The sequence below is a fragment of the Anomaloglossus baeobatrachus genome, chromosome 1 (assembly GCF_048569485.1).
Source record: "Anomaloglossus baeobatrachus isolate aAnoBae1 chromosome 1, aAnoBae1.hap1, whole genome shotgun sequence".
Taxonomy (NCBI): Eukaryota; Metazoa; Chordata; class Amphibia; order Anura; family Aromobatidae; genus Anomaloglossus; species Anomaloglossus baeobatrachus.
In genome coordinates, this window is record NC_134353.1 from 743,875,105 (window position 1) to 743,895,482 (window position 20,378).

The 20,378-nt window shown below is 52.8% G+C and overlaps 2 protein-coding genes across 3 annotated transcripts in view; one reads left to right on the top strand and one right to left on the bottom strand.

Moving 5' to 3' along the window:
* KNTC1 (kinetochore associated 1) overlaps positions 1 to 10,881 on the bottom strand; it is a 371,840-nt gene extending 360,959 nt beyond the window's left edge. For both annotated transcript variants that reach the window (XM_075323096.1, XM_075323086.1), the window contains exon 1: positions 10,830 to 10,881. The gene's annotated coding sequence lies outside the window, so the exon portion shown is untranslated. The remainder of the gene's footprint in view (positions 1 to 10,829) is intronic.
* Positions 10,882 to 10,934: 53 nt separating this feature from the next.
* The window catches only part of RSRC2 (arginine and serine rich coiled-coil 2), a 79,632-nt gene continuing 70,188 nt past the window's right edge, over positions 10,935 to 20,378 (top strand). Inside the window, exons 1-2 of the mRNA XM_075323108.1 lie at positions 10,935 to 11,096; positions 12,099 to 12,252. Coding sequence (XP_075179223.1) covers positions 11,091 to 11,096; positions 12,099 to 12,252 — 160 coding nt within the window. The 5' untranslated portion in view covers positions 10,935 to 11,090. The remainder of the gene's footprint in view (positions 11,097 to 12,098; positions 12,253 to 20,378) is intronic.

Consider the following 20,378-nt stretch of genomic DNA (forward strand, 5'->3'; position numbering starts at 1 on the left):
TTAATCTAAGGGAAGCATAATATAGAGACAGAGACCCTGACTCCATTGATGTATCACTTACTGGGCTGCTTAGCGTAGTTTTAATAAAATCCCTAATTAATCAGCAGGAGATTCTCATTAGAGGACTACTTGGCCTGCTGCCAGATAGTCCATCATATTCATCAGCTCCTTATAACTCTGCCCACAGCACTGATTGTCAGATTTCTATGTACACTCAAGATGGGCAAAAAGCTGCCAATCAGTGCTGTGGGCGGAACTATTGAGCTCCATATTCAAATAACTGCTAGGTCTGCAGTAGAGAAAACAGTGATTTTATCACTATGACAGCAAGCAGCCCAGTAAGTGACAATGCTGGAATCAGGTTCTCTGTCCCTACATTGCACTGCTTTCAGATGGGGTAGCAAAAACCTGGTGACAGATTCACTTTACTTGAAATTTGCCAGTGCCATATGCCGAAAAACAACCTCACATCATGACGTTTCCACCTCCACTTCACTGTTTCATCATGGTGTTTCTGGGGTGAGATGCAGTGCCTTTTGGCCTCCAAACATAATGTGTAGTATGGCATCCAAAGTGGTCAGTTTTGTTCTCATCTGACCAGACTATATTGTCCCAGTATTTCAGTCTAAATGTTGTTGAGCAAACTTTAAACGCTCTGAGCATGCTTTTTGAACAGCAAAGGAGTCTTGCTTGGTGAGCGTGCATACGGGTCGTGGAGGTTGAGCACATTACTTATTGTTTTCTTTGAAACAACTGTACCTGTTAATTCAATGTCTTTCTGTAGCTCTCCACAGGTGCTTACTGGAACTGCCATCAGTATGTTTTGCATCAATAAGGTTGCGAAGGTCTTGAGACAGCTCACTGGTGTTACCCATCATAACATGTTTCTTGTGTGGCACCTTGGTAATGAGACTTTTTATAGGCCAGCAGTTGAATCAGCTGATATTTTTCACTAAGTGGCAGGATTGCTGATAGAGTTCAATGGGTGTCGTGATTTTGAATGGCTTTTTGCACCTCTTTCTTCATGCATTCAATACTTTTTCCTTGTGTCATATCTCATTATTAGACATGAAGGGAATTTTGTTTACTTACCGTAAATTCCTTTTCTTCTAGCTCCAATTGGGAGACCCAGACAATTGGGTGTATAGCTACTGCCTCCGGAGGCCACACAAAGTATTACACTTAAAAGTGTAAGGCCCCTCCCCTTCTGGCTATACACCCTCCCGTGGGATCACGGGCTCCTCAGTTTTAGTGCAAAAGCAAGAAGGAGGAAAGCCAATAACAGTTTTAAAGACAAATTCAATCCGAAGAACATCGGAGAACTGAAAACCGTTCAACATGAACAACATGTGTACCCGAAAAAACCAAAAATCCCTAAGAAAACAGGGCGGGTGCTGGGTCTCCCAATTGGAGCTAGAAGAAAAGGAATTTACGGTAAGTAAACAAAATTCCCTTCTTCTTTGTCGCTCCATTGGGAGACCCAGACAATTGGGACGTCCAAAAGCAGTCCATGGGTGGGTAAAAGAATACCTCGTGATAGGGCCGTCAAACAGCCCTGTCCTACAGGTGGGCAATCGCCGCCTGAAGGACTTGTCTACCTAGGCTGGCGTCCGCCGAAGCGTAGGTATGCACCTGATAATGCTTGGTAAAGGTGTGCAGACTCGACCAGGTAGCCGCCTGGCACACCTGCTGAGCCGTAGCCTGGTGCCGTAATGCCCAGGACGCACCCACGGCTCTGGTAGAATGGGCCTTCAGCCCTGAAGGAACCGGAAGCCCCGCAGAACGGTAGGTTTCAAGAATTGGTTCCTTGATCCACCGAGCCAGAGTGGATTTGGAAGCTTGCGACCCTTTACGCTGACCAGCGACAAGGACAAAGAGTGCATCCGAGCGGCGCAGAGGCGCCGTGCGGGAAATGTAGATCCTGAGTGCTCTCACCAGATCCAACAAATGCAAACCTTTCTCAAATTGATGAACTGGATGAGGACACAAGGAAGGTAATGTGACATCCTGATTGAGATGAAAGGGGGATACCACCTTAGGGAGAAACTCAGGAATCGGACGTAGAACCACCTTGTCCTGGTGAAACACCAGGAAGGGAGATTTACATGAGAGCGCAGCTAGCTCGGACACTCTCCGAAGAGACGTGACCGCTACTAGAAAGGCCACTTTCTGTGAAAGACGGGAAAGTGAAACATCCTTCATAGGCTCGAAAGGCGGCTTCTGGAGAGCAATTAGAACCTTGTTCAGATCCCAGGGCTCTAACGGCCGCTTGTAAGGAGGGACGATATGACAAACTCCTTGCAGGAACGTGCGTACCTGAGCAAGTCGTGCTAGGCGTTTCTGAAAAAATACAGATAGCGCTGAGACTTGTCCTTTAAGGGAGCTGAGTGACAAACCTTTTTCCAATCCGGATTGCAGAAAGGAAAGAAAAGTAGGCAATGCAAAAGGCCATGGAGAAACTCCCTGAGCAGCGCACCAAGATAAGAATATCTTCCACGTCCTGTGGTAGATCTTGGCGGAGGATGGTTTTCTAGCCTGTCTCATGGTGGTAATAACCCCTCGAGATAATCCTGAAGATGCTAGGATCCAGGACTCAATGGCCACACAGTCAGGTTCAGGGCCGCAGAATTCAGGTGGAAAAACAGCCCTTGAGATAGCAAGTCTGGTCGTTCTGGTAGTGCCCATGGTTGGCCTACCGTGAGGTGCCACAGATCTGGGTACCACGATCTCCTCGGCCAGTCTGGAGCGACGAGGATGGCGCGACGGCAGTCGGCCCTGATCTTGCGCAGCACTCTGGGCAACAATGCCAGAGGCGGGAACACGTAAGGTAGCCGGAATTGCGACCAATCTTGAACTAAGGCGTCTGCCGCCAAAGCTCGGTGATCGCGAGACCGTGCCATGAAAGCCGGGACCTTGTTGTTGTGCCGTGACGCCATCAGGTCGACGTCCGGCATCCCCCAGCGGCGACAGATCTCCTGAAACACGTCCGGGTGAAGGGACCATTCCCCTGCGTCCATACCCTGGCGACTGAGGAAGTCTGCTTCCCAGTTTTCCACGCCTGGGATGTGAACTGCGGATATGGTGGAAGCCGTGTCTTCCACCCACGTCAGAATCCGTCGGACTTCCTGGAAGGCTTGCCGACTGCGTGTTCCACCTTGGTGGTTGATGTACGCTACCGCTGTGGAGTTGTCCGACTGAATTCGGATCTGCTTGCCTTCCAGCCACTGCTGGAAGGCTTGTAGGGCAAGATACACTGCTCTGATTTCTAGAACATTGATCTGAAGGGTGGACTCTTCCTGAGTCCACGTCCCTTGAGCCCTGTGGTGGCGAAACACTGCTCCCCACCCTGAGAGACTCGCGTCTGTCGTGACTACCTCCCAGGATGGGGGTAGAAAGGACTTTCCTTTCGACAAAGCGGTGGGAAGAAGCCACCACCGAAGAGATTCCTTGGCCGCCTGAGAAAGGGAGACGTCTCTGTCGAGGGACGTCGACTTCCCGTCCCATTGGCGGAGAATGTCCCATTGTAGTGGACGGAGATGAAACTGCGCGAAAGGGACTGCCTCCATTGCAGCTACCATCTTCCCCAAGAAGTGCATGAGGCGTCTCAAGGGGTGCGACTGGCCCTGAAGGAGAGATTGCACCCCTGTCTGTAGTGAACGCTGTTAGTCCAGCGGAAGCTTCACTATCGCTGAGAGAGTATGAAACTCCATGCCAAGATATGTTAGCGATTGGGTCGGAGTTAGATTTGACTTTGAAAAGTTGATGATCCACCCGAAACTCTGGAGAGTCTCCAGCGCAACGTTCAGGCTGTGTTGGCATGCCTCTTGAGAGGGTGCCTTGACCAGTAGATCGTCCAAATACGGGATCACAGAGTGACCTTGAGAGTGCAGGACTGCTACTACTGCTGCCATGACCTTGGTGAAGACACGTGGGGCTGTCGCCAGCCCGAAAGGCAGAGCCACGAACTGAAGGTGTTCGTCTCCTATAACAAAGCGTAGGAAACGCTGGTGTTCTGGAGCAATTGGCACGTGGAGATAAGCATCCTTGATGTCTATTGATGCTAGAAAATCTCCTTGAGACATTGAGGCGATGACGGAGCGAAGGGATTCCATTCGGAACCGCCTGGTTTTTACGTGCTTGTTGAGCAGTTTTAGATCCAGAACGGGACGGAATGACCCGTCCTTTTTTGGCACCACAAACAAGTTGGAGTAAAAACCGTGACCTTGTTCCTGAAGAGGAACGGGGGTCACCACTCCTTCCGCTTTTAGAGTGGACACCGCTAGCCGCAGAGCATCGGCTCGGTCGGGAGGTGGAGAAGTTCTGAAGAAGCGAGTTGGAGGACGAGAGCTGAACTCTATCCTGTACCCGTGAGACAGAATGTCTCTCACCCAACGGTCTGTGACCTGTGGCAGCCAAATGTCGCCAAAGCGGGAGAGCCTGCCACCGACCGAGGATGCGGAGAGAGGAGGCCGAAAGTCATGAGGAAGCCGCCTTGGTAGCGGGTCTTCCGGCTGTCTTTTTTGGGCGTGACTGAGTCCGCCAAGAATCTGCGCTCCTCTGATCCTTTTGGACGAGGAGAATTGGGACCTGCCTGAGCCTCGAAAGGACCGAAACCCCGACTGTCCTCTCCTCTGTTGGGGTTTGTTTTGTCTGGGCTGAGGTAAGGAAGAATCCTTACCCTTGGAGTGCTTAATGATTTCATCTAAGCGCTCTCCAAACAGTCGGTCACGAGAAAATGGCAAACTGGTTAAGCACTTTTTGGAAGCAGAATCTGCCTTCCATCCTCTTAACCACAAGGCTCTGCGTAAAACCACGGAGTTGGCGGACGCCACTGCCGTACGGCTTGTAGAGTCCAGGACAGCATTAATAGCGTAAGACGCAAATGCAGACATTTGAGATGTCAAGGGTGCCACCTGCGGAGCAGATGTACGTGTGACCGTGTCAATCTGTGCAAGACCAGCTGAAATAGCTTGGAGTGCCCATACGGCTGCGAATGCTGGAGCAAACGACGCGCCAATAGCCTCATAGATGGATTTCAACCAGAGCTCCATCTGCCTGTCAGTGGCATCTTTGAGTGAAGCCCCATCTTCCACTGCAACTAAGGATCTAGCTGCAAGCCTGGAGATTGGAGGATCCACCTTGGGACACTGGGTCCAGCCCTTGACCACGTCCGGGGGAAAAGGATAACGTGTATCCTTAAGCCGTTTGGAAAAACGCTTATCCGGATAAGCGTGGTGTTTCTGGATTGCCTCTCTAAAGTCAGAGTGGTCCAGAAAAACACTTAATTTACGCTTGGGATACCTGAAATGGAATTTCTCCTGCTGTGAAGCTGTCTCCTCCACAGGAAGAGCAGGTGGAGAAATGTCCAGCATTTTATTGATGGACGCTATAAGATCATTCACTATGGCGTCACCATCAGGAGTATCCAAATTGAGAGCGGTCTCAGGATCAGAATCCTGATCAACTACCTCCGCCTCATCATACAGAGAGTCGTCCTGCTGGGACCCTGACCAGTGTGATGAAGTCGAGGGCCGCTCATAGCGAGCTCGCTTAGGCTGTCTGGGACTGTCGTCCGTGTCAGAGCCATCACCCTGGGATGCAAGAGACACCCCCGGTTCCCGGAGCTGTTCCAACTGAGGGGGACCAGGGAGCAATGAGTTAACAGTGTCCTTGGTCTGAGTTACTGGTCTAGACTGCAATGTTTCAAGAATTTTAGTCATAGTCACAGACAATCTGTCGGCAAAGACTGCAAACTCCGTCCCTGTCACCTGGACAGTATTCACAGGAGGTTCTGCCTGGGTCACCTCCAGCAGAGGCCCCGGCCGAGCAAGTGCCACAGGGGCCGAGCACTGCACACAGTGGGGGTCAGTGGAACCTGCCGGTAGAACAGCCCCACATGCGGTACAAGCAGCATAAAAAGCCTGTGCCTTGGCACCTTTGCTTTTTGCGGTCGACATGCTGTTGTGTCCTCTGAGTAATCTAGGAGGGTATATAGCAGAGAATCACTAGTGATCGTACAGTGCAATGTATAGCTGCAAGCACAAAATACAAATATACACTTCGGCACCAGTGGGGGTCAGCCTTTGAGGGCAGCTTACCGCCCGCTGAAAGCGGGTGTGTGGGCACCAGAATCCCGTGTCTGGGTCTCCCAGTCTCCTCTCTCCAGCTCGGACTGCACACAGGAATGGCTGCCGGCGTCCTGTGAAGAGGGGCTGACTGTGGGCGTGCCTCAAACAAAGTGCGGGAAACTGGCGTCCCACTGTGCCCAGTGTGAGGGCTGGAGTATGCAAAGCAGACTCCAGCCCTCTGCGCTGACGTTCTGTACAGCGTCCCGCCCTTCCCCTGACTGGCAGGCCTGGGGGCGGGAACGAAACGAAACTAGGCCGCAGAAGCCGGGGACTCGAGTAATAAGCGCGGCCGTGATATATGCACGGCCAGCGCGGAAGTCCCCGGCGCACCACAAATCCCAGCCGCGCCGCAGCGCTAAAAACTGACAACCGTGGCCACGCAGCAGTTTCAAACACATGTCCCCTCTCAGCAGAGCTGTAGATAGGAATGGCACCAGCGCGCAGCGCTGTTGTCCCCGGCGCACTAACACACCCAGCAATGCTGCGGTGTGCGCGCGATATGTACGGGGACACAGAGTACCTTGATGTAGCAGGGCCTGTCCCTGACGATACTCAGCTCCATTCCAGCAGATTCTCCAGGGGCTGTGGATGGAGCACGGTCTCAGTGCCTGGAGACCGGTAAAATCCCACTTCACCCAGAGCCCGCAGGGGGATGGGGAAGGATGTAGCATGTGGGCTCCAGCCTCTGTACCCGCAATGGGTACCTCAACCTTAAACACCGCCGACAAATAGTGGGGTGAGAAGGGAGCATGCTGGGGGCCCTATATGGGCCCTCTTTTCTTCCATCCGACATAGTCAGCAGCTGCTGCTGACTAAACAGTGGAGCTATGCGTGTATGTGTGCCTCCTTCGCACAAAGCATGAAAACTGAGGAGCCCGTGATCCCACGGGAGGGTGTATAGCCAGAAGGGGAGGGGCCTTACACTTTTAAGTGTAATACTTTGTGTGGCCTCCGGAGGCAGTAGCTATACACCCAATTGTCTGGGTCTCCCAATGGAGCGACAAAGAAAACTTATTTTGTGGACAGCAATGGCTTGTTTCTTTGCCTGTGTAGATTAGATGGGTTGTTACCAAATCCAATGAGACAATCCCCCCTCCATTACTAACCCTGTAGGTAAAAAGAAAAACACAAATCCTTTATTTAAAAAATACCCTTTCTCCAATTTATTAACCCTCAAAACACCCTGCAGGTCCGATGCAATCCCCACGACGCTGCTGCGGCTCCATCAGTGTGTCCCTGATGTCGCAGTGACAGTTCATGTTTTCTAATGTGACTATGCACTTCAACTTCAGATGTAGCACAGCCGGGATCGTCGTGGGACCTCCTGTGGATTAAGTCAGATGTGCAGGATGTTTTGGGGTTAATAAATTGGAGAAAGAGCATGTTTTTTTAAAGTATTTTTTTCTGTCTTTTGACTTACAGGGTTAGTAATCGGGGGGGGGGGGGGGGGGGTCTTATAGACTTCTCATTATTAAACTTGGGCTTGATGACAGCTGTGATTTTTTCACAAATCAGAGCTGTTATTGACCTCTTCTATATCTATTACCCTAATTGCCACAGCTCCAGGGCAATCAGGATAAGCCAGGTAAAACACCAGAATTGACGCATCTAATAGATGCGACAATTCCAGGATGGCTGCAAGCTGCTATTTTTAGACTGGGTAGGCCCAATAACCATGGGACTCCCCAGCTTGAGAATATCAGACTTTTTCTGCGATGTCCGCTTTATTTTGACTGGGTATCAAAATTGAGCGGAACCGCACGGCTTTTTTATTTAAATAATTTAAAAACCGCTGCATGGGGTACCTCGTATTTTAATACAAAGCCAAGATAAAGCACACATCTGGGGGCTGCAGCATGTAGCCATCTGCTTTTTCTGCGTTGGGTACAGCTTTGCCATCATGTGAATGCCATACTTTACACCTTATTGGAACTAATAGAAGAAATAGAGGGGACATCCAAGATTATACAACCCCTCCATTAGCCGGAGCAGAGATCCTCTGCACACAGGAGCTGCATCCATGCCCACACACTCACACTGGTGGCACATGGACCACTATGATGAGTGGAAACTGGGACAACAGCCCCCAGGATGGTGCAGATCAGGTCGCTACAGTCACCAGCAGAAGAGTAGTGAAGACAGAAGTCTGGATTCTTGGAATAATTCATCTAATTCGCAACAATGAATAGATTGCACTGATAACTATGTGTGAGGCGGCTGCTCATCCCTATGTACATGCCACATACACTACCCAAGCCCACCCTCCCCGAGCTGTCCCAGCTCCCGTCTCACCCCCTAGCTGTCTGCCCTTTCCTTCTGACCCCGTCCCCCCAAGCTGCACCCCCTTTCCGTTACACCCCCAGCTGTCCCTACTTTCCGTCTCACCCTGCCCCCAAACCTGCACCCACTTTCCGCCTCACCTGTCCTCCCATGTTGCCCCCACATTCCATCTCCCCCTCCCCCTCAAGCTGGCCCCACATTCCGTCTAACCCTCAAGCTGGCCCCACATTCCGTCTAACCCTCAAGCTGGCCCCACATTCCGTCTAACCCTCAAGCTGGCCCCACATTCCGTCTAACCCTCAAGCTGGCCCCACATTCCGTCTAACCCTCAAGCTGGCCCCACATTCCGTCTAACCCTCAAGCTGGCCCCACATTCCGTCTAACCCTCAAGCTGGCCCCTCATTCCGTCTAACCCTCAAGCTGGCCCCTCATTCCGTCTAACCCTCAAGCTGGCCCCACATTCCGTCTAACCCTCAAGCTGGCCCCACATTCCGTCTAACCCTCAAGCTGTCCCCACATTCCGTCTAACCCTCAAGCTGGCCCCACATTCCGTCTAACCCTCAAGCTGGCCCCACATTCCGTCTAACCCTCAAGCTGGCCTCACATTCCGTCTAACCCTCAAGCTGGCCCCACATTCCGTCTAACCCTCAAGCTGGCCCCACATTCCGTCTAACCCTCAAGCTGGCCCCACATTCCGTCTAACCCTCAAGCTGGCCCCACATTCCGTCTAACCCTCAAGCTGGCCTCACATTCCGTCTAACCCTCAAGCTGTCCCCACATTCTGTCTAACCCTCAAGCTGGCCCCACATTCCGTCTAACCCTCAAGCTGGCCCCACATTCTGTCTCGCCCTGCTCCCCTTTCCGTCTTGCCTTCCCCCCAAGCTTAACCCACTTTCCAGCTCGCTCTTCCCCCAAGTTGCCACCACTTTCCGTCACGCCCTCCCCGGGCTGCCCTCACATCGCATCTCACCAACCCCGAGTTGTCCCCACTTTCTGTCTCGTCAACCGAGTTGCCCCCACTTTCCAGCTCGCCCTGCTCAAACTGCCCCCCCTTCCCATCTCACTCTCCCTGAGTTGACCCCACTACCCATCATGTCCTCCTCCCTGTTTTGCCCACACATCCTGTCTCACCAACCTCGAGTTGCCTCCACTTTCTCTCTCGTCCTCCCTGAGCTGCCCCCACTTTCTGTCTCACCCTCTACCCCTGAGCTGCCCCCACTTTGTCTCACCCTCTCCCCCGAGTTGCCCCCACTTCTGTCTCCCCCTCTCCCCCCGAGTTGCCTCCACTTTGTCTCACCCTCAACCCCCAAGTTGCCCCCACTTTGTCTCACCCTCTACCCCTGAGCTGCCCCCACACTTTGTCTCACCTCCCTGAGCTGCCTCCACTTTCTGTCTCACCCTCTCCCCCCGAGTTGCCTCCACTTTCTGTCTCACCCTCTACCCCCAAGTTGCCCCACTTTGTCTCACCCTCTCCCCCCGAGTTGCCTCCACTTTCTGTCTCACCCTCTACCCCCGAGTTGCCCCCACTTTCTGTCTCGTCCTCCCTGAGCTGCCCCCACTTTCTGTCTCACCCTCTCCACCCGAGTTGCCTCCACTTTCTGTCTCATCCTCCCTGAGCTGCCCCCACTTTCTGTCTCACCCTCTCCCCCTGAGTTGCCTCCACTTTCTGTCTCGTCCTCCCTGAGCTGCCCCCACTTTCTGTCTCCCCCTCTCCCCCCGAGTTGCCTCCACTTTCTGTCTCACCCTCTACCCCCAAGTTGCCCCAATTTGTCTCACCCTCTACCCCCGAGTTGCCCCCACTTTGTCTCACCCTCTACCCCTGAGTTGCCCCCACTTTCTGTCTCGTCCTCCCTGAGCTGCCCCCACATTTTGTCTCACCCTCTCCCCCGAGTTGCCTCCACTTTCTGTCTCACCCTCAACCCCCAAGTTGCCCCCACTTTGTCTCACCCTCTACCCCTGAGCTGCCCCCACTTTCTGTCTCGTCCTCCCTGAGCTGCCCCCACATTTTGTCTCACCCTCACCCCCCGAGTTGCCTCCACTTTCTGTCTCGCCCTCTACCCCCAAGTTACCCCACTTTGTCTCCCCCTCTCCCCCTGAGTTGCCTCCACTTTCTGTTTCACCCTCTACCCCCGAGTTGCCCCCACTTTGTCTCACCCTCTCCCCCCGAGTTGCCCTCACTTTCTGTCTCGTCCTCCCTCAGCTGCCCCCACTTTCTGTCTCACCCTCTCCCCCCGAGTTGCCCCCACTTTCGGTCTCGTCCTCCCTCAGCTGCCCTCACTTTCTGTCTCACCCTCTCCCCCCGAGTTGCCCCCACTTTCGGTCTCGTCCTCCCTGAGCTGCCCCCACATTTTGTCTCACCCTCTCCCCCCCTCCGTCCGGCCCCCCTCCCCCATCTTCCCGTCTCCCCCGCTGATCACATACCCGCAGAGCCCGCGAACACTTCATTCACTTGAATCTGGCGGGATGGCACTGTGACGTCAGGTTGCTAGGTTTCCCTTACGTCACGCCCAGTTCCCAGAATGCTCAGCGCGAAGTCTGCTTCCTTTGTGTTTCCACATACGGGTATTAGTGCCCCGCCCGCTTCATTCGGTCGACGTTGTTAGTCTGTGTGACCGCAGCTGGCGGCGCTAAAGACCGGGACTCCGCGGCAGAAGGCGGGAAGAATCCGGTTTACTATTGACCATGGCGGTATGTATACAGACGTAATGGCCTACAGGAGCTGGAGGAAGCACAGAGCACGGGAAAATGGCGCCGCGGCTCCGCCATGTTCCCTGCGGCCTGCTCCGAGTTGGTCCCAGAGATCTGTCCATGTTACACCGCTATAATGCATATAACTGCCATTATCAGCAGCTGCCTGTGTTCTGCAGTATGTCCGCCGGCTGTGGGGAGCGGAGTCCTGTATCACCCGGCCTGCTCTTCGCGTGCAAGTACAGTCTGTTACAGGCCCTCGCTGCCCCCCTCCTTTGCTGCCTCCTTTGCCCCCATCTGCAACCTCTTGTACACCCCTCTTTGCCCCCTTTTTTTCTGCCTCTTTTGCCCCCTCCTTTGCACCTCTCCTTTGCCCCCAGCTGCCCCCTCTTTTACACCCCTCTTTACCACCTCCTTTGCCCCCTTTTTTCCTGCCTCTTTTGCCCCCAGCTGCCCCCTCCTTTGCACCTCTCCTTTGCCCCCAGCCTCCCCCTCTTTTGCCATGCTGCCCTCTTTCTGTAGTTGGTGTGAATCATTTTGGAGGACCCAGTCCCATCAGCCACACTGTGGTATCGTGTAGCCACTCTATGCAGCAGCCCTGAGAACCGCCACCTAGCAGTATCAGCACTCATCTTTCCAATAGCCAACCTGGTGTGACCCACTTTTTTTTGCAGCGAGGCGCATATGCGTCATCAAGCCAGTTCGCTGCAGATGTTTTGGTTCTCAGGGGTCCTATCTAGTGGCCACACATTACTGATGTGCCCGAAGAATGGGATGCACCATAAATATTCACACCAACGCTACTTGGTATTTACTTCACCATGGAATTATAATTATATCAGGATTTTGTCAGATTTCGTAGGTCAAACTCAGAAAAAGTAACAAAGTGGATATAATTTGGGATACATACTTGAAGTGATGGAGACTTATAACATTGTGAAATGACTTGACTAGAGATTTAACATTTTTTATTTACTTTTATATATAAATATATATTTACAGTCTAGTGACCCAGAGAGGGAAGATGGATCTTCTGAAAGCTTGTCACCAACATCAGAAAAACGTATGGAACATTGTGACCCTTCCAAGTCCCCTAGAGCTTATAGGCATTATTCAAGATCCCGTTCACGTTCAAAGGAGCATAAAAGGAAGACTGGTAAGTTGATATATTTTGGACAGTTTCCGATACAATGTACAAGTCTAAATCTGCTGAATACTTCACAAAAGGATTGTGTGCTTTGGATACGCGACTAAGGGTACCGTCTCACTAAATGACGTACCAGCGATTCCGACCACGATATGACCTGGTCAGGATCGCTGATGCGTCGCTACATGGTCGCTGGTGAGCTGTCAATCAGGCAGATCTCACCAGTGACCAGCCAGCAGCGACTCGTGGAAACGATGCTGCGCTTGGTAAGCAAGGTAAATATCGGGTAACTAAGCAAAATGCTTTGCTTGGATACCCGATATTTACCCTGGTTACCAGGGCACACTGCCGGCTCCCTGCACATTCAGATCGTTGCTCTTTCGCTGTCAAACACAGCGATGTGTGCTTTACAGCGGGAGAGCAACGAGCAAAAAATGAACCAGCACTGTGTGTAACGATCAGCGATTTCACAGCAGGGGCCAGGTCGCTGCTTAGTGTCACACACAGCGAGATCGCTAATGAGGTCACTGGGGTGTCACAAAACCTGTGACTCAGCAGCGATCTCAGCAGCAATCTCGCTATGTGAGAAGTACCCCTTAGTTCCTTGGCATACAGTTTATAGAAGTGGATCAGCTACTGGGACATTCGCTGTGGAGCAGCCAATGGGGAGAACATACCTTCTTAAATGATATGAAGAATTGCATGGTGTTCAAGTGAGAGTTGGGCCTCGTTTAGAGTAATGTATTTCTGGTCAGTGTGCTGTCCATGTGCACAGCATCCTCCTCGCAGACAGCACAATGAGCAATATTAGGATGTGTTCACATGACCATAGTTTACAATCCATGTTATGGCTGCAGTGCCTGACAATAGGTCACCTGACCTAAATGAACAGCCTCCTATATGATCATGAGGTCATTGTTTTATGGTAGTCTGCCACCACAGACTGACTGTCCAAACCTACAGGTGCTCGGTGCACCATGGCGGGGCCAAACATGTAAGGCTATTTGCCGCGGAAAACCTGAGTATTAATCTGGTTTTTCTAGATAAATCCGCAGCTTTTCACAAGCACAGACACTCCCCATGTTATCCTATGGTACATGGGGAGTGTCTGTGTCCATGCTGCGGAATATGCTGCAGATGTCCCGCAGCTGCACATAACTGCATGTCAATTATACCTGCGGAAATCCCGGCCCTCCACTATGGAGATAGAGGATAGAGGCTGGGACTTCCACAGGTAAGTCGCACAAATGTCCGCAAGTTTCCCGCAGCTATTTCGCAGGAATCCCGCAGCTATGTAATACTGCGGATTCCGGGGAGCAGCTAGGGAAACCTACAGAAATATCCGAGTGTACCTAGTGCCGTGGGCACATAGCCTAAGTGTACCTTCCTAACTACTTGTTTTCCCTCTTTCTCCACCCCCTTTATTTGAGTGACAGCTTGCCCTTCATAGAACCTGAGAACAGCATCAATAGATTGAAAATAAGCAGGTGGGAAGGTGTATAGATGTTTGACCAGTTTGTTGCTCCAACCTCCTGTACTTGGTTTGAACAGTCATTCTGTGCTCAGAGTCCCTTTAAGGCCTGAAGAGTCTGGTATTCATGTCTTGTATTGTGGATAAATAACACTATCTGTAAAATGCTTTTGTGTGAATACACCTGAGACAAGACATTGTTGCTTTCATGATGGGCAAATCCTACAGATATCTGCAATATGGATGAGTATACAGACTTAGCCACATGGCCTGAAAATTTGTGTTCAGCCTTTTTCTGCTAACGTGAGGGGGGACAAACTTCTTTTTCGGTTTCCAATCATTCTAGACTTTAGAGGCCACCCCCCTTCCCTGGAAGTGCTCTGTTTATGGCTGGTTGTATGTGGGTGGAGAACTGAACTGCCCAATCAATGACTTCAAATGGGGTCCGGGTCCAGAACCGAACTTTATGTAGAGGTCGGCTGAACCCGAAACTCAAACAGATCTTCTAATCTCTGGAAAAAGTTCAGTCTACCTGCTTCAGTGAGAAAAGAGATGCAACTAGGATGACACCTGAGAAAAAAATAGATCAGTTTCTCCTGGATAGCAACACTCACCGATGTGACTTTAGCCATAAGCGGGGTTTACATGCAACAACATCGCTAACGAGATGTCGTTGGGGTCACGGAAGTTGTGACGCACATCCGGCCTCGTTAGCGACATCGTTGTGTTGTGACACCACAGGAACGACTGTTAACGATGAAAAATACTCACCATATCGTTGATGGTTGTCCAGTCGATCCTATCCCGATTATCGTTGCTTTTGCAGGACGAAGGTACGATGTAGTTTGTCGTTCCTGTGGCAGCACACATCACTGTGTGACACCGCAGGAACGAGGAACAACATACCTGCGGCCGCCCACAATGAGGAAAGGAGGTAGGCGGGATGTTCTGGCCCGCTCATCTCTGCCCCTCCACCTCTATTGGCCTGCCGCTTAGTGACACCGCACGAACCGCCCCCTTAGAAAGGAGGCGGTTCGCCGGCCACAGCGACGTCGCTAGGCAGGTAAGTACAGTCATGGCCAAAAGTTTTGAGAATGACACCAAAATTATATTTCTTTGTCGCTCCATTGGGAGACCCAGACAATTGGGTGTATAGCTTCTGCCTCCGGAGGCCACACAAAGTATTACACTTTAAAAAGTGTAACCCCTCCCCTCTGCTATACACCCTCCCGTGCATCACGGGCTCATCAGTTTTTATGCTTTGTGTTGAAGGAGGCACACATGCACTCATGCTCCACATTTTAGTCAGCAGCAGCTGCTGATTATATCGGATGGAAGAAAAGAGGGCCCCTCACAGGGCCCCCGGCATGCTCCCTTCTCACCCCACTGAGTCGGCGGTGCTGTTAAGGTTGAGGTACCCATTGCGGGTACACAGGCAGGAGCCACATGCCGTTTTCCTTCCCCATCCCTTAGGGGCTCTGGGGAAGTGGGATCCTAACCGGTCATCCAGCCACTGGGACCGGGCTCCCTCCGCAGCCCCTGGGGGAATCTGCCGGACAGGAGACGGAGTATCGTCAGGGACTTGGCCCTGCATCTACAGGTACTCTGTGTCCCCGTTGGGACGGTGCATGAAGCACCTTGGCCTCAGACGCAGCTGCGACTGCGGTGTGGATTTTTTGTCTGGGACTACCGCGCCGACCGTGCCTGTTTGTCGGCCGCGGTTTTTACTTTAGTCCCCGGCTTTTGCGGCCTAGTGTGTTAAACTCCCGCCCCTGAGCCTGCCAGTCAGGGAGAAAGGCGGGACGGTCGGTATGATGCCGACAGTGAGGGCTGGAGCACACTTCGCTGTCCTCCGCCCCCCTCACTGATCACTATGGGCCACTAGGTTCCCACACTTTTGCGGTTCCGCCCACGGCTCTCTCCTCCCCTCAGAACGCCGGCAGCCATTGTTATAATTCTGCCGGTGGAGGATCTCAGAATCTGCTCAACACTGCTCTGGGAGAGGGGGATCCTAAACCGGTCGCCATGCTCTGGGACCGGGCTCCATCCGCAGCCCCTGGGGGATTCTGTCGGACAGGAGACTGGACATCATCAGGGACAGAGTCCTGCATCATAAGGTACTCTGTGTCCCCTGAGGGACGGTGCATGCAGCATCTGTGTTACAAATGCCGCAGCGGTTGCTGAGTGGTTTGTGAGACTGGGACTACCGCGCCGACCGCGCCATATTTGCCGGCCGCGTTTTTAAATTTAGTCCCCGGCTCTTGCGACCTAGTACCATATACTCCCGTTCTCGGGCCTGCCAGTCAGGGGTAACGACGGGACGGCCGACTGGACGTCGGCAGGGAGGGCTGGAGCATACGTTGGTATCCTCCTTCCCCCTCACTGAGCACTGTGGGGCACCAGTTTTCAGGTGCTGACCCCCCTTGGTGCCGCAGTGTGTATATATATATGTTTATTTATATGGTATATGATCTCGCTGTTCGGCAGCATTATTTGCCTTTGGCTGTATACCCTCACTGATTACTCTGCGGACGACATGCTGTTGTCTGCTCTTAAAGAGTAAGGGTGCCAAGGTACTAGACAACCTGTACCTCTTGTGCGGCTATATTACAGGCAGGTTCCACATACCCTCATTGTGTACAATGCTTGGCCCCGAGGACACTCACTCAGCCGGAGCCTCCGGCACTGGTGGGACCCTCGGCCAGGTGGTACCGCCGGTTTCCACTGCACAGATGACAGGGACAGAGTTTGCTTGTTGGAATCTGCAAATCTCTGAGTAGCTTTCACATTCCAGGACTCAGTCTATGGACAGAGGGTCTGCTAAGATACTGGAAGCCTTGCAGTCCAGACCAATAACACAGGGCCAGGGAGCTGTGAGCATCGCTCCCGGGTCCCTCTAGGTCGGTACAACAAGGGGCTCCTGGGGTAACACCCAGATCCCACGGTGAGAACTCCGTCACGGACCGCGGCCTTTGATAGGCTAAGCGGGCCCGCTTGGAACCTTCCCCGACTTCATCAGGAGTGCGTGTTTCGATCACTCTAACTCCAGAGGGGCCGTCCAAAAGCACAGAACTTTACGGACAAACGCTTACTAAGCGCTTTATTGACACGCGTTACCCTTTTCCCCCCTGACGTTGTTAAGGGTTGGGCTCAGTGTCACAGGGTGGATTCTCCAGTCCCTTGACTGGCGGCTAGATCAGTAGTATTAGTGGCAGATGCCATCTCTCACGAATGCCACTGACAGGCAAATAAAGCTTATGATGAAATCCATCTATGAAGCCATAGTCGCATCTTTTGCTCCACCTTCGCAGCCGTGAGGGCACTCCAAGCTATCTCAACTTCTCTGGCTGAGATTATTGCGGTTGCACATACATCTGCCCCGCAGGTTGTGTCCTTCCCTTCTCAGGCGTAGGTTTTTTCGTTCTACGCCATGAACGCCGTTCCTGGACTCTGCGAGCCGTACAGCGGTAGCATCCACCAATTCGGTGGCAGTCTGCAGGGCCATGTGGCTACGTGAATGGAAGGCAGGCTCTGCTTCCAAGAAGTTCTTAACCGGTTTGCCATTTTCTGGCAACCGTTTATTTGGCGAGCAATTGGATGAAGTTACTAGACAGTCCAAGGGAAAGGTCTCGTCCTTGCCCCAGTCCAAAGGTTTCGGTCATTTCGGTCCTCAGTAAGTTCCGTTCCTCCACGTCCAACAGGTCAGAGGAGGGCTAGAGGAACTTTTCTGCATGGCGGTCTAAGTCACAAGGCGGCTTCCTCATGACTTCGGCCTCACCAAGACCGCGTCCTCGGTCGGTGGCAGGCTCTCCCGCTTTTGCGACGCCTGGTGGCCACATGTCCAAGACCGATGGGTGAGAGACATTCTGTCTCACGGTTACAGGATAGAGCTCTGCTCTCGTCCTCCGACTCGTTTCTTCAAAACATCTCCGCCCCCCCCGAGCGAGCCGATGCACTTTTTCAGGCGGTGAACACTCTGAAGCCTCGATGTCACAAGGAGACTTCCTAGCATCAATTGACATCAAGGATGCTTATCTCCATGTGCCGATCGCACCCGAGCTTCAACGCTTTCTGCGTTTCGCCATCAGGGACGAACACTTCAGTTCGTGGCACTGCCATTCGGCCTGGCGACAGCCCCACGGGTCTTCACCAAGGTCATGGCAGCAGTGGCGGCGGTCCTACAAGGGCCACTCGGTGATCACTTACCTAGACGATCTTCTAGTCAAGACACCCTCCTGGGTGGCATGTCAACACAACCTGACCATTGCTCTGGAGACTCTCCAGGGGTTCGGGTGGATCATCAAATGTCCAAGGTTAAAACTGACACCGACCCAATCACTGACTTGCCTCGGGATGGAGTTTCATACTCTCTCAGCGATAGTGAAGCTTCCGCTGCATAGTCAGCGTTCACTACAGACAGGGGTGCAATCTCTCCTTCGGGCCCAGTCACCCCTTGAGGCGCCTCATGCACTTTCTAAGGAAGATGGTGGCAGCAAGGGAGGCAGTTCCCTTGCGCAGTTTTGTCTGCGTCCGATTCTATCGGACACCGCAAATGGGACAGGAGGTCGACGTCCCTAGACAAGAACGTCTCTCTTTCCCTTGCGGCAAAACCTCTCTTCAGTGGTGTCTTCTTTCCACTTCCTGGGCGGGGGAAAAATCCTCCCGGCCCCCAGCTGAGGCTGTGGTCACGACGGACGCGAGTCTGTCAGGGTGGGGAGCGGTCTTCCTCCACCACTCGGCTCAGGGAACCTGGATTCCGACAGAGTCCTCCGTTCAGATCAATGTTCTGAAGATAAGGGCAGTGGATCTAGCCCTAAAGGTGTTCCAGCGGTGGCTGGAGGGCAGGCAGATCCGAATTCAGTCGGACAACGCCACGGTTGTTGCGTACATCAACCACCAGGGCGGCACACGCGCAGTCGTCAAGCCTTCCGAGCAGTTCGGCGCGGCTGTGGGCGGAAGCCACAGCCTCCACCATCTCCGCAGTTCACATCCCGGGCGTCGAAAACGGGGAAGCAGATTTTCTCAGTCGCCAGGGCATGGACGCAGGGGAATGGTCTCTTCACCCGGACGTGTTTCTAGAGATCTGTGGCCGCTGGGGAATGCCGGACGTCGATCTAATGGCGTCTCGGCACAACAACAAAGTCCCGGCATTCATGGCTCGGTCCAAGGATCACAGAGCTCTGGCGGTAGACGCGCTAGTTCACGACTGGTCGCAGTTTCGACTGCCTTATGTTTTTTTTCCTCCTCTGGCACTACTGCCCAGAGTGTTACGCAAGATCAGGTCAGACTGTCGCCGCGCCATCCTCGTTGCTCTAGACTGGCCGAGGTGATCGTGGTACCCGGATCTGTGGCACCTCACGGTGGGTCAACCGTGGACACTCCCAGACCGACCAGACTTGCTGCCTCAAGGTCCATATTTCCTTCTGAATTCTGCGGCTCTAAACCTGACTGTGTGGCCATTGAGTTCTGGCTCCTAGCGTCATCAGGGATATCTCCAGATGTCATTGCCACCATGAGACAGGCCAGGAAACCAACGTTCGCCAAGATCTATCACAGGACTTGGAGGATTTTCTTATCCTGGTGCTCTGATCAGGGTTTTACTCCCTGGCCGTTTGCCTTGCCCACTTTTCTTTCTTTCCTTCAATCCGGAATGGACAAGGGCTTGTCTCTCGACTCTCTCAAGGGACAAGTATCGGCGCTTTCCGGTCCCACCTTACAAGCGTCCGTTAACACCCTCGGATCTTAACAGGGTGCTGACGACTCTTCAGAAGCCACTTTCGAGCCGATGCGGGATCTCTCTATCTCGCCTTTCGTAAAGGGTGGCCTTCCTAGTGGCAGTCACATCACTCAGAAGAGTGTCTCAGCTAGCAGCGCTGTCATGCAAAGCCCCCTTCCTGGTGTTTCACCAGGATAGGGTGGTTCTACGTCCGGTCCCGGACTTTCTCCCTAAGGTATCCCCGTTTCATCTCAATCAGGATATCGTCTTACCCTCTTGGGTCCGCATCCAGTTCACCAAGGTGAAAAGGATTTGCATTTATTAGATCTGGTGAGAGCACTCCGGCTCTACATTTCTCGCACGGCGCCCCTGCGCCGGTCTGATGCGCTCTTGTCCTTATCGCGGGCCAGAGTAAGGAATTTCAGGTTTTCAAGTCAACCTTGGCTCGGTGGATCAAGGAACCGATTCTTGAAGCCTACCGTTCTTTTAGGCGTCCGATTCCTGCAGGGCTGAAGGCCCATTCTACCAGAGCCGTCGGTGTCCTGGGCATTGCGACACCAGGCTACGGCTCGGCAGGTGTGTCAGGCGGCTACCTGGTCGAGTCTGCACACTTTCACGAATCACTATCAGGTGCATGCCGATGATTCGGCAGATGCCAGCCTAGGTAGGCGACTCCTTCAGGCGGCAGTTGCCCACCTGTAAGAGGGGGCCGTTTTTCGGCTCTTTTTATCGAGGTATTCTTTTACCCACCCAGGGATTGCTTTTGGACATCCCAATTGTCTGGGTCTCCCAATGGAGCGACAAAGAAGAAGGGAATTTTGTTTACTTACCGTAAATTCCTTTTCTTCTATCTCTTATTGGGAGACCCAGCACCCGCCCCTGTTCCCTTCGGGCTGTTGTTCTTTTGTGTACACATGTTGTTCATGTTGAATCGTTCTTTTGGTTCAT